This window comes from Mangifera indica, unplaced genomic scaffold (genome assembly GCF_011075055.1).
Source record: "Mangifera indica cultivar Alphonso unplaced genomic scaffold, CATAS_Mindica_2.1 Un_0003, whole genome shotgun sequence".
In the NCBI taxonomy this organism is placed as follows: domain Eukaryota; kingdom Viridiplantae; phylum Streptophyta; class Magnoliopsida; order Sapindales; family Anacardiaceae; genus Mangifera; species Mangifera indica.
The window spans coordinates 900887-913846 of NW_025401095.1; the positions used below are offsets into that span (position 1 = coordinate 900887).

At 30.5% G+C, this 12960-nt stretch overlaps 1 protein-coding gene across 1 annotated transcript; it reads right to left on the bottom strand.

The window, feature by feature from the left end:
• Positions 1 to 926: 926 nt before the first annotated feature.
• LOC123205271 (BTB/POZ domain-containing protein At1g30440-like) lies at positions 927 to 5963 on the bottom strand. The gene is made up of 5 exons (XM_044622190.1): positions 5399 to 5963; positions 5155 to 5290; positions 4193 to 4262; positions 2276 to 3502; positions 927 to 1695 (listed from the first exon to the last, which is right to left on the bottom strand). The coding sequence occupies exons 2-5, from the start codon at positions 5211 to 5213 to the stop codon at positions 1147 to 1149; spliced, it is 1905 nt and encodes a 634-aa protein (XP_044478125.1). The 5' UTR covers positions 5214 to 5290; positions 5399 to 5963; the 3' UTR covers positions 927 to 1146.
• Between the last annotated feature and the right edge of the window lie 6997 nt (positions 5964 to 12960).

Below are 12960 nucleotides of genomic sequence, written 5' to 3' on the forward strand. Positions count from 1 at the left end.
TATATTTTTTCTATTATATTTTTTTCTTTTAAAACTGACATATTTGAAGGATGAATTGTAATTTTTGAAAATGCTAAAAATGTTAATAAAAATTTTAAAAGATTTTTGAAATCTTTAAAAAATTTGGGGTTTTTAAAATTTTTAATAGTTAATGTTTTCTTAATAGTTTAAAAAAATAACAATTATATGTTTAATTAACTGAATAAAGTATAATATTTTAAGACTTGTTAGAGTTTTAATGTTTTTAAGATATCAAGCGATAAAATTTTAAACTAATAAAAATATATTAATAATTTGAAGAGTTCAAAGCCACATCACATTTCTCCTTCTTCACATATAGTATTAATCTTCAGCATATCATGTTAATACATAATTATGTATATTTTTATTTATTTACAAGGAGCCGATTTTATTTTAATACTACTAATCATATTCTCTGGTGATGTAATCTTATTTAGTGGTTGATAATCAACTTAGATGAGATCAATTCGAACGACTCGATATTGAGTTACAGTTATAACTTCGTGGGTCAAATCAAGATAATCTAATAATATTATTTGTCTCATTAACATATTGTTCGCCTTTCTAATGACACTATTCACACTGACCCTAACCCTCTGTTGACACTATTTTTCAGTTCACATGCACTTAAACTCAAACTCAGATTGAACATTATACCTTCCATCTAAGCTTGAGCCAACCAATTTTTTGACGTAACTCAGATTGAAACCACTGCTAATCTTACCCATCTCTGTTTTCACCTCCACATCCATCTTGTGATATCCTTTTATTCATGCTAACCGTGGAGTTTTATTGGTTTATGATTTCTGCAAAACATTACATTATTTCCACAATTTGTCATTATGATTTATGAAATGCCAATTGAGATTCCAATGAAATTCTCTTTCCCTTGTTATACATGTAACTAGAGAAGGATCAGAGTGATGTTGCATGAAACAAATTACACCATGATGCCTGTTTCTCCATTACAAATTTGAGATGATGATGAGAATAAGAGAATAACCATGGCACACAATTACAAGGAGATGGAAACTTTGCCTCTTGTGAATGAATATTAGAGTGGAACTTAGAACAACAAAAACTCTGAAAAGTCAAGAAAAAATAATAAATGGAGATGAGGTTGTCTTAGTTATCTGGTGACAAGTTTTTCTTGTGTTTTACATGCCTCTCCTTCACCTTCTCAAGCTTCTCGCTTCCGTTGCTCAGCTGGCTAACAGAGCCCTCTTGCGCACTACACATCTGTGACTTTATTTTGAACCTGAATTTCTTTGAAACGTTACTCCACGTACTAGAACCCTTTGTCTGACCAAACTTCTCTATCTCTTGCTTCATGCTTGAACATTCCTTTTCAAGCTCGTGAACCCGCATCCTCATATTATCCATTCCCACCTTTAGAACCTGGTTCTCCCTCACGGCTGATGCCCAGCCTCCCTCTTGTGAGCCAGCAAACCCACTTCTCAATGGTCTTGATCCATCAAGATTATCGGAAACAAGAAAGCAGCCGGCAATGGATGTCCTGAGCTGAAGTTGCTCAAAGAACAAGACTTGGACAATTATCCTCAAGGGAAGCCTTTCATTTTGGGCAGCATGGGTGCAAGCTTCCAAGGATAGTTTTTGGCAGTCCATCAACCTGCACAGTTGTTCTCTATCGGACTCTGCCATCCATGAATGTGACTACAAGATTGACAACCACAAAAATTAGAAGGCTTGCACACATGGTGAAACTAAGTGTAACCAACTACTTCTCAGAAAGTCCTATAATTTGATTTGAGGCTGCATCAAAATCTTTTGCTCTAACCACTCACATATAATTATAACCATGTCCATTGAACATTCAGGTTAAGGAACAGGTATTCATAGCTAGAGCTTCATTCAATGTTTCAGGATGAAACAGAGGCAACCATATCCTATCTTCATTTGCAGCCATTTGGTTCTTATAGGTTGACACAGAGTCCTAGCTCTAGCCTTAATTGGTTTAAGGCTTGAATGTTGGCCAGAATAACTTGAACTAATAATAGTATGGAAACCGAGCAATCTGTTGACTGTACAATATGTTCAAGTTGGGCCTAGGGAAATAGTGTTCTTAATTTAATGCTTGCAATAATGTGACATATAGATCAAGTTATGTTCGGATAACAATTTGAAATGATAACAGAGATAGCCACAAATGCAATCAACTATTCATTCTAAAAGTTTTGGTGCAACAAGAAAGTGCTGTACTTAGCCAAAAAAAAAAAACAATAAAGTGCTGTACCTTAAGATATATATCTATAGCCCGGTAAAGACCATCGTCCAAGGGCCTCGCATATTCAGGAACAGCAGCAGCAAGAGCCTGAAACTTGGGGAGCTTCAAATTAACATCAGGCGCAATCTCTGCAAGGTACCCGTCAACCAACTTGGCCACCATCGTAATTGGTGTCAATGAAGGTGATCCCATCAACTGGCCCTCATCGACTGAACATGGAGAGGCACCACCTGTGATCTGATCCATAGCAAGGAAGTGTTCCAGAATCCGCTGCACACATTCAACATTGTAAAGCGTCTCCATGGAATAAGAGAAATTGGGCATCAAGAGATCTTCAAGAGTAGCTTGATCAAGCTGCATCCCAATTCGCTTTTCTAAATTGGATATGCATGAGGAGCTTGTTCGAAGTATCATTGCTGTTCGAAGTAGACCAAATAGAAACTTAGTTGGGACTAGGCCCTTCTGCACTGGAAGTAACCGATCAATTTCTTCCAGTAAGACTTTTTGGTCCTCTTCTGATGAAGGGGTCACCAAAGCCACAGGTGCTAGGCGGGTGCTAGACTCACTATTACCTTGCCGCCTGTTCAGGCCAGGCAAATATTTTTTGGCATAAAAAGTAAGGGATTCAGCAATAATTTCCTGTCTAATACCACGAGATTCCATTACTGCAATCAACTGCTTATAGAGAGGCAAACTTAACGAAGATACATCCTCATACCACCAATCTGAAGTTGAATTTTTTGGTCTAGCCCCTGTACTTATCCCATTCCACAAGACACTCCCACCAGGACTCTGCATGGGGCCCCTGTATTCCACTACAGGCCAACCGAATAAATTTGGATCAGTGGATGCCTTCATAGCTAGAGTCTCAATACACCTCTTTACAATATTAAGTTTTTCCGCATATGGAAGAATATCATCACAGGTTAGCAGCGCTTTTAGAGAATCTTTCCAATTCTGAAGGACAACTTGATTGAGAAAGGTTTCAGTCTGCGTAATAAGGTTACCCTCCCCATATTCTTCTGTCATTTCAAGAACCTCAGCTGCACACCGGAGGCATACAACATTTGAGGCAGTCAGTTCCAGTTTAACGCCATAGCAGAACTTCGCCACAAGTTCGAATGTTTTGGATCCCCCAGGGATGTCAGGGAGACTTATGACACATTTTTCTTCAGATTCTTCAGATGATTTTGCAATCAATCTTTCCAAAACCCCACTTCTGGAAAGCAAAGGGAACTGCATCAAATGTAAAGGAAAGATTTAAGAGAGTAGCAATCACTGTTGACAGCCCATGAGAAATACATAGGAAAGGAGAGTGAAAGAAAATCAGAAGCTATACAAAAAGCACCAGGCTGATCTCTAAGAAGACTCTTAAGCAGGTTCACAGTCCCACTTTACAAAAAGTAGTTCAGGCCATTAATGGCATTACCATAAGTTTGAATAACAGATGGCTTAATCAGATCTTATATAGGCAATATCATCATATAACTTCCAAAGCTCAACTACAACGTTTAATGACAGTACAGCCCACTTAAATTTACAATAAAAGATAAAAAATCGACAATAATAAAAGCAAATAACTCATCAAATGCCTCTGCAGAACACCTTATGGGTCATTCAGACCAAAGATAAGGCTCCACAAATGGAGGAAGAGTAAGTAGAAGCATGATTAAAAAATTTTACATGAGATATTGTAGAAACTTAATGGACTAGATTTAACCATGGGAAACATAATTTGGTTTATAAGCAAACCAAAGACAATATATATAGTGTAACACCTCCATTGGGTACTAAAAAAAAGGAAGCAAATTTACTATTTCTCAAATCAAGAAAGCAAATGATGCTAGGGATTATCAAGTGACTGCATACGTAAGAAAATCAAAAGAAGGAAAAGAAACTAGACATAAGGATGAAGACATATATTACCTTGTGGAGATGAAAGGACATCTCTTCAACTTCAACAACAACATCACTCGGAAGACCAGTTGTGCAGAACCTATAATAATACATATCAAGGAAGATCATTAATAAGGCACAAAAGAAAATGCATTACAACCATGAACAGTGAAAACTAAGGAGCTGGGTTCATTCATTAGAAGGGGAATTGTTTCTCATAGACAGTAATATTTTTAACAACAAACTTTATCTACAATGACACAATAATATAATCTAGTATTGAATAAAAAAAAAACATAGAATCCTGTAACATGGTCCTAATAACCAAGTTTCATGGGCATTTATAATGTTAGCTTTGAAGTGGATATGTTTGTGATACAAATAAACAGAGTCCTAGTCAGACAAATTTGAAGTTAATGCAACAAATTTGTTCAAGAGATTAGGAGATTTCTCTAACCAGACTTAAATGCCAAGAACATATAATGTGTCAAATGAAACATCACACAAGTAGTTGTTTTATCCTATAACGAACCGTTTCGTCTATCAGCTTTCAAGAAAAAGCAGTGTTTGTTACTCTGTTAGTGGATCCATCAACCTCAAATAGTTGAAGCATTCTTCCAACAATCTAATGACAATTAATAACACTTCACCAAAGACTACCTCATTTTCAATAGCAAACAAAAGTTTTCCTCAGCATACAAATTTAAGCTTCACATTGAAGATAAAAAATACACCAATTTGTTTAGGAAAATGCATGTGCAGGTAAGCTTTCACTGTCAACTAAAAAGTTATTACTAAATTCACAACATCAGAGACTCGCCAAATTTGGTAAGTTTGTGTGCTAATTTACGCATACAGAAACTTCAACAAGTAACCACTTCAACAGTGATAGAAGATGAGCGTAGTTGACTAAAACTAAAAGAGAAATTCACCAAATTCAAACTAACAGAGAAAATACATCATGAAGAGAGCAAACTTATGGAGTTTCATACCAGGCCTGTCCTTGCCGTTGAAAGGCATCAGTTTTAGATCCCAGTTTCATACAAGCCATAATTTTTGTTTCACAATGCAAGCTGGAAAATGTCAACAACTGGGCTGGAAGATGCCCCAAAACGGCCTCTTAAATCCCTGTATCAAAACAAAAACTCAACACCACTCACAAAAACCTTGAAAAACCAACCCAAATTCCTCAAAACGATGTCAAAAACTCAAAATGTAGCTTCTGCCATAACAAACCTGACCAATCTGCACCAAAAACTTCCCCAGAATCTTCCAGTAGCTTTAAAATTTAATATCTTTAACAAAACATAGCACTGATCCCATGAAACGAAACCCTAAAACCACTCCAAAAAAGGCATGCCCACTTCAAAGAAAGCACTGAAACAACCAATCTCAGCCCAAAACCACCTAATTCCCAAATAAGGTAAACGATTTCAGGCTGCTTCACTCCAACTCTAACCTTCGACCTCACCAAGAAGAATCTTTTAACTGAAACTTAAAATGAACACAAATGGCCAGAACCACTCGTGCCCTTTAAAGGGAAAAAAGCAACTAAGCCACTGAAAATGGTCCTAAAATTTCAATTCTATAATCAATTCCTGGATGCCCCATGACATAATAATTAGTGAAAAGAAAGGCGGAGAAGTTGAAAAACTCAAGAGTAATTAATGGGAGTTCTGAAACCAAGCCTCACACATGCATAAACGTGGGACCTTTTGGCTTGAAACACACTCATTAATTTTCTTGAACTCAGATACATTTTTCATCTTTTATACAAAAAAACATCAACAGTGCTGTCATCGGCAATGGGTTTGACTGGAAAAGATAAAGAAATATTTTAATGCCCATGACAAGCTTTGAGGTTACACCTACCTGCTTTGTCTAGCTGGGCCATGTGGGTTCATAAGTCTGCTTTGGATTACAAGCTAAATTGTTATTAATAAAAGTGGATTATTATGCAAGTAAGATTCACGTTCTCATCGGACTTTAAGGACAAGAAGAATATTAGTTAAGGATTAGGCTAAACAACTGTTTCCCACCCAAACTATGCTGATTCATCAGTTTTCTCCGTTAATTTTAAAAATCTCATTTATCTACCTATAGACGGTCAAAATTAACGATTTCAAGGTTAAAATCATCATTTTATTTGTAATATTAAAAATAAACTTAAATTTGATTTTATTTTTCCCTCTAAACCCTAAAAATTAATAATTTTTTTTAGCCTAAATTTTCAAAAACAATATTTTCCCCCTTAGGGTTTCCAAATTTTCAAATTGAACTTTATGACGATGACTAGCAGTTTTCAGACAGCGTCTCTTTCTCTTCAACATCTCTTCCTTCTAGTAGTTCTCTTTCCTGTCCTCCTTGATGTCGTTGTTTTAATATTTTGGCCTAAAGATTAGGAAAAAAGTATTAACAGATAAAAATTTTTTTATCTAAAATTATTAGTATTTTAAATTTTTTTGAGATTATTTGGCAACATTTCTAAAACACTTTAAAATTTAAAATAAATTACTTTAAAACTTATAATGTTTTCATGAAATCTTTTCTTAACTTGTTTAAAGTTTTGAAATTTAAAAAAAAAAAATTATTTTTTATATATTTAACTTGAGTATTTTATTGTAAATTAATATTAATTTTCTACCCATATGTTGAAGTTAATATAGTCAAATTAAAAGTCAAAAAATATTTGTGTTATTTTAATCCAACATTATAATAAAAGTATAATTAATTATCATTTTGTCCCCGACATTTGAAATATTACAATAACATCCCTATTGAACTAAATTGTAAATTGTATTATAGGGATGTAAATATCATTTTCTAAAAATTTACTATATGTTTTTCTTATCTTATTTCAAAAATTATCATATTATTTCATATATTTTGAAAATTACTATAATCCTAATAGTTTGTAGTGAGACATTTAAACCTCTAATTTGTTGCATTTTAAGCAATTTTTTTACGATATAACTGTTATTTTTTATACTATCAAAATATATATTGAGATTTTAAAGATTTTAAAAACATCCATAAACTTTTTAATAATTTCCAAAACCATCTTGAAATTTTCATTAACCCCCCTAAGATTTTTTTAAAATTATAATTTGCTTACAAACATATGTTTATATATCAATAATACCATTAGTTATATTTGTACTAAATTTTTTTATTATCTTTAATTGAAATTAAGGTTGAAAATTTATTTAATGAAATTTTAGGGATAAAATGGTATTGAGCTTGAGGGACTTTTTTGTCTTTTCAATGATTTTATTAAAAAAAATTAAAAGATTTTGTTAACAAATTGAACATATGGATGAAATATTGGTTTTCTAAAATTTAGAGAATGGGAATTTGTCTTATAACCAAACCTTGGTTGGAAAATAGTCATTCATTTGACCTTAAATATTCTTTTACATGTTCTAACCAACCATGCAACTACCATTTTTTTTTTTTTCATAAAATTTATATTAAAATAAGCCATTTTCCAATAAGCTCTTCTTAATAAGTTATTCCTATAAATTAATAAAACATTTCAAGTTGTTTTCGAATTTGGTTCAATTAGAATCTAACCTTATAATCGAGGAATATGAAATAATTGATTCATAAGATTATGAATAATCAATAAAAATGTTTGTCCCTTCCCAATTATGATAACATTTATTAGTGGAAAAAAAATTAATCATGTATCATTAGTAATTAATAATATGTATTATTCAATTCATATTTTTTTTTTCAGAATTAAAAATTCATATTCAAATTTATAGATAATATGAAAAGAAAAAAGAATATGTGAAGCTAAAAAGGAAAAAGAAACTGAGGCAGTGTATTAAATTTGCATGCGCATGGCACGTTCATTTTGGTGACAGAAAAGACTTTTTGCTGCTAAATTTATAAATAATTATAAGAATAATAATAATAATAATAATAATTAATAATAATTATAAGCTGCCCTTGCATGCATGCCTTTGGAGACAATCAGAATGCTTTTTCTTGCTTTTTATCTTGTGTCAATTGCATGCTGCAGCATCATTCAATCATTTCATTTTCCCGAGAAATAGAATAGAATAAAAACGTACAGAACAGTGAAAGGTAAAACACTTTCTTTGCCTTGCAATTGGAGTCAGCACATTCTCAAATTAATCTATTCAAATGGAATCAATTATGATTGAATTTGAAATGAATTTATTTAAATTCGAATTTAAGCTTAGTTTGAATGAGTCTAAAATAAATCAATCTTATTCGAGCTTGATCGAGCTCAAATTCAAGTTACTTATCAAATATTTTAATTAAAAATTTTGATACAAAACAATATCGTTTCGACTAATATATATTAAAACGACGTCATTTAATAACGAAAAATGAGTCAAATCGAATTCAAACTAAGTTTAAGTTTAGCTTTTACGAACTTAAACTCAAATTCAAATTTACCTATATGTAAACAGAACCGAACTCAAACTCAAACAAGCTCGAACTCGGTTTAGCTCGAATCCACCCCTAGAATCAATCAAATTGATCAAACAAAGTTTCAAATATTCATGTAGGTTGAAGTTTTCTGCTACTTTGGTCTCTTACCCTATATAAATTATCAGGGTGTTCAGTGTAGTTTAGTTTAGATATTATCGAAAATAAAATATGATCAAAAATAAAATATGATCATAAAAATAAATTATCTTAAAAATTATTAAATATAAAATATTAGTATTTTTTATAAAAATTAATAAATATAAATAATTATTATATTTAATTAAATATAATAAAATAATACTAAAATTCTAAAATATTATTTATGGTATTGGTTATATTAATTAAAAATAAGAGTATTTTAGTTTTAAAAAATTAATAATTAAAGATAAAGTTATAACAAAATTAAAATTACTTTAACATTTTAATATCTAAGATAGATGTTTGATGACTGAAAATAAACACCCTTTAAGATATTTAACAATGCTATACATACAAACTTTTGGGTATATAATTGAGTACATAAATAATATGTTATCATATAATTAGATATTACTTTATCGTTTATTTAAAATCATTCAATCTTAATATCATCAAATTTGATTTGAAAATTTGGTTACTTTAATAGAAAATATTACAACTCCGATCACTTTAATAAGAAAAAAAAAAAATCTCATCCATTTAAAAGAAAAATAAAAAAAATTCAGTCTCCTTGATTTATAACTAAAGATAATAATACAATGCCAACTCATTGCTTTTGGACTCACTTCCTTTGAATTCAAAACTCAATACATTCACAAGACTCATTCTGACAGTTACAAAAAAAATTATAAATAATGATAATAACAATAATACATTCGCAAAACTCATTTTGACAGTTACAAAGAAATTATAAATAATAATAATAATCAAAAAAATTTGGAAGAATTATGAGTAGTGAAAAATTAGTTAAATGATCGTTTTATTTAGAGTTACATTCAAATCGAGTCTAAAATAAGTTAGTCTTATAAAAGCTTAATCGAGCTGAAATTACTCGTCAAATATTTCAATTAAAAATTTTAATACAAAACGATATCATTTCGACTAATATGTATTAAAATAACATCGTTTTAATAATGAAATAATTAAAAATTTGAGTTCAAAATAAGTTGAATCAAGTTTTAGCTTGGCTTTCACAAGAGCTAGAGTTCAAACTTGAGCTCTACTATATATAAACTGAATCAAGCTCAACTCAATTCGAATTCAATTGTGGTTTTACTTTAAAATAGGTCCCATTTGAACTTCTTGTGCTTTTGTTCACTAGGAGAGTTCCACGTGAACTTGTCAGTTGCTCTTACTATAGGGTTGGTGATTTGGGCTCAGTTTGAAGCCCAAAGTTTTTGCACTTAAAATAACTATTTAGTTGGCTATAAATAAAAAGGACATATTCCAATCGAATTGAGTTTAAACTTAACCAAACTACAACTCAGTTTGGTTCTGTTAAAACAAGCTCAAGCCCAAGCTTGAGCTCAATGAATCAAAAAAATCACTATTTGAATTCGGTTCGTTCACGAGCCAAATTGCTCTCGAGTCGCTTGTGAGCTTGACTCGAGTAGGCTTAACAAGCCTGATCACGAGCCCAGCTTGACAAGCTCAAAACGAGCCTGTTCAAGGCCTATGTGTTTCTGTCTTCTTTTCAATAATTTATAACTGAATTGAACTATAATAATTCATCTAATAAAATTGAACTACATAAATATTATTATTTCAATCAAAATTTATTAAGTAGCATATATAAAAAAAAAAAAAAACAATAAAAAGTATGAAATTTCTCATCATTCAAAATATGATATATATATTATTAAGCGCAAAGTTACTTAATTCTATTAAGAAAAAAAATTTCTTAAGAATTAAAAAATTAGTATGTAATAAATTAATAATAACACTATATAAATAACAAACTTTAATTCTATTAAATATAACAAACAAAAATAAATAATATTCTTTAAAAGGTTTTTTAAGAAATACCTAGAAAAAAAAATATTGTCTTCTGACTTCTAAGCCACCAATATAAATTCTTTTGTAAAATCTCATGACTTGCTTTATTCATATTCAAAATTTCTACTAAATTTTGTATCTACCAATTGAGATAGTCCAAAAAGAGTCTGCAAATGGTTTAGTTTGAGATTAAAAAATTAGTTTAAGATCAAAGAGTTAAGACTCAATTTCAGTTTGAAAATAATTTAATTTGAATATGTTTAAATTCAAATATTTTAATTAACTCAAACACCCGTTCTTGAAAATAAACCTAACTTGTATATTCAAATAGCTTGAATCAAATCAAGTCATGATGGCAAGTGGCCATCTAACTATCTTAAGTATCAATTGAACTTGAGTTAAATATTATAGTAAACTACAAAACATTCCGGCGAAAAGTCATCTGATTTTTGTCTCGTTCATAGAGCCCCAATTGGTTATCCAAGGAAGCTTTAACATTTAAAAAAGAAGAAGAAAATAGCGCAAGAATGCCTGAAGCTTTGTGGATACAATGTTTATTACGTAAACAGAAACCTACAGGTTCACACCCTGGCACGCGCAAGTTTAAAATTTTTTGCTTGCTAACAAGCTTAGGTGGCAAGCTGAGCCAAGCCGCTCGACTCAAAGCCTGAGCTCGTTCTCATTTTGGGCTTGTTTAAATTGAGTTTAAACTCAAATGAGTTTGATTCAAATCAAACTCTAATAAATAATGAGCTCAAACTGAAACTAATTTATGCTTTTGAAATTGGATTATCTTTGTTGTTGATATGACCATTCCTTTTCTCTTCATTCTAAAAGGCGCACCTCCACTCTCTCTTCTAGAGGCATCAGTGGGCCATACTAGGCCAACTTTGGCATGGCCTCAAGCCTAGGGTCCATACTGGGTTTAAAATCTGTACAGTTATGGGTCTCCTTATTGAGCCAATACGAAAATTTCATTAGGCCCACAGCGTGACCCTATATATAGAGAATCTTGTTGTATCGGGTTCTAAACGGGTCAACATGTTTATATATTAATTAATTTTTTTTAAAGTTATTTAAATTTATTAATATAATTTTCCTCATAAATTAATATAATCGAAGATTGTATATTATAAATCGATCTATTAAATTAAATTTTATTTATATTTTAAAATGATATAAAATTATTTTTTACTACTAATTGTCGTATTGAATTAAAGTAAATACTTTATTTTATCGGTGGCACCACAATAGACGTATTTTCTCTAACTATGTATTCTTTACTTCTTGACATTTGAGCAAAAACAACTATTTTTCATTCAACCATAAAAAAGAACAGAATAATTCGCATGAGTGGCCGTCCAACAATGTCTCTCATTTTTTTTTTATACCTACTACTACCATCATTCTATTAAAAACTTAATTTCTATTTAACTTTTACAATTTTGTTAATTATTAATTTTCTTAAATATATTTTGATAATAAAAATATTTAATATATTTTAAACGAAAAAGTTGTTTAAATGATTGAGATGGTTTCACTTTTGTAGAATCAATTAATCAAGAATGGGTATAGTGTAAATACTGTTACAAGATTTACATTGCACCCATTCTTGATTAATTGAGTTTTCAAAAGTTAAGTGATCCCAATTGCTTGTTTACCTTTTCCGTTTAGAGTAGATTAAGTTTTTATTATAAAAATATTTTTAAAAAATAATAATTACCAAAATTATAAAAACAAAAAAGAAATTATATTGTTAATAGATATCAATGAAATGGTGGCTGTAACATGTATAATAAAAATTATGAGTGACACTATCTAAAAGACAAACGTGCGAATTACTTGATTCTTCTTACTGATGGAGTGCATGAAATATAGTTATCTCGACTCAAGTGTAAGACAAACCATGAAGATATAGCTATAGAAAGTAAGTCCATCGCGACGTCATTGATAAATTAAAGAATTTTCTTTAATTAGATACAACAATTAGTTATAAAAAATAATTTTACATTATTTGAAAATATAAATAAAATATGATTTGAAGGATTGACCTGTAATTTATGATCATCGGTTGTATTAATTTAGAAGTAAATTTATATTAGTAAATTTAAATAACTATTTTAAAATTTTTTTATTAAAAAACCAAAAACAAAAAAATTAATACAATAATTGAATAAATAGAATGTAGAGAGAAATTGGTATTAAAATTGAATAAAGAAAATGTTAAATGTGAAAGAGATTCAAAGAGGAGAATGTAAAGAGAGAATAAGAAATTGAGAAATTAGGTTGGATGTGTGTGGCTTAAGAAATTAATTAAAATAGGCAAACGGGTTTCCATTTATGCCTTTTTAGTCCCA

Excerpts from the sequence above, each read along its gene's own strand:
- LOC123205271 (XM_044622190.1), bottom strand. The coding sequence starts at position 5,213 with ATGGCTTGTATGAAACTGGGATCTAAAACTGATGCCTTTCAACGGCAA. Across the intron at positions 4,263-5,154 it reads CAACGGCAAGGACAGGCCTG|GTTCTGCACAACTGGTCTTC; the intron begins GTATGAAACTCC and ends GTATTATTATAG. Across the intron at positions 3,503-4,192 it reads TGTCCTTTCATCTCCACAAG|TTCCCTTTGCTTTCCAGAAG; the intron begins GTAATATATGTC and ends CATTTGATGCAG.